Below are 217 nucleotides of genomic sequence, written 5' to 3'. Positions count from 1 at the left end.
CCTCAATGCTCCGTGTACCGTATAATCGCAGCCAAATCCACTCACACTCTGCCTGACTTTCTCCCAACCCGAAGGGAAGACACCGCCAGCACGAGGCCCAAACACGAGAGCCGACTACGCAGGATACTCTCGTGAGTTGTAGATTCGTGTTTGTTTTTTTAGGGGGGGGGGTTTCTTTCTTGGAGGGGGGGGGAGGGTTATTGCTTGCTTGGATTTG

The 217-nt window shown here is 53.5% G+C and overlaps 1 protein-coding gene across 1 annotated transcript in view; it reads left to right on the top strand.

The window, feature by feature from the left end:
• LOC119584971 (microtubule-associated protein futsch-like) overlaps window positions 1–217 on the top strand; it is a gene marked incomplete at its 5' end in the record, with an annotated part of 346,977 nt that overhangs the window by 195,030 nt on the left and 151,730 nt on the right. The window contains 1 exon segment of the mRNA XM_037933567.1: window positions 75–131. Within this exon segment, the coding sequence (XP_037789495.1) occupies window positions 75–131 (57 nt within the window).

The sequence above is a fragment of the Penaeus monodon genome, chromosome 19 (assembly GCF_015228065.2).
Source record: "Penaeus monodon isolate SGIC_2016 chromosome 19, NSTDA_Pmon_1, whole genome shotgun sequence".
Classification (NCBI taxonomy): domain Eukaryota; kingdom Metazoa; phylum Arthropoda; class Malacostraca; order Decapoda; family Penaeidae; genus Penaeus; species Penaeus monodon.
Note: the sequence above shows the minus strand (reverse complement) of the source record. Positions and strands in the feature narration are given on the sequence as shown.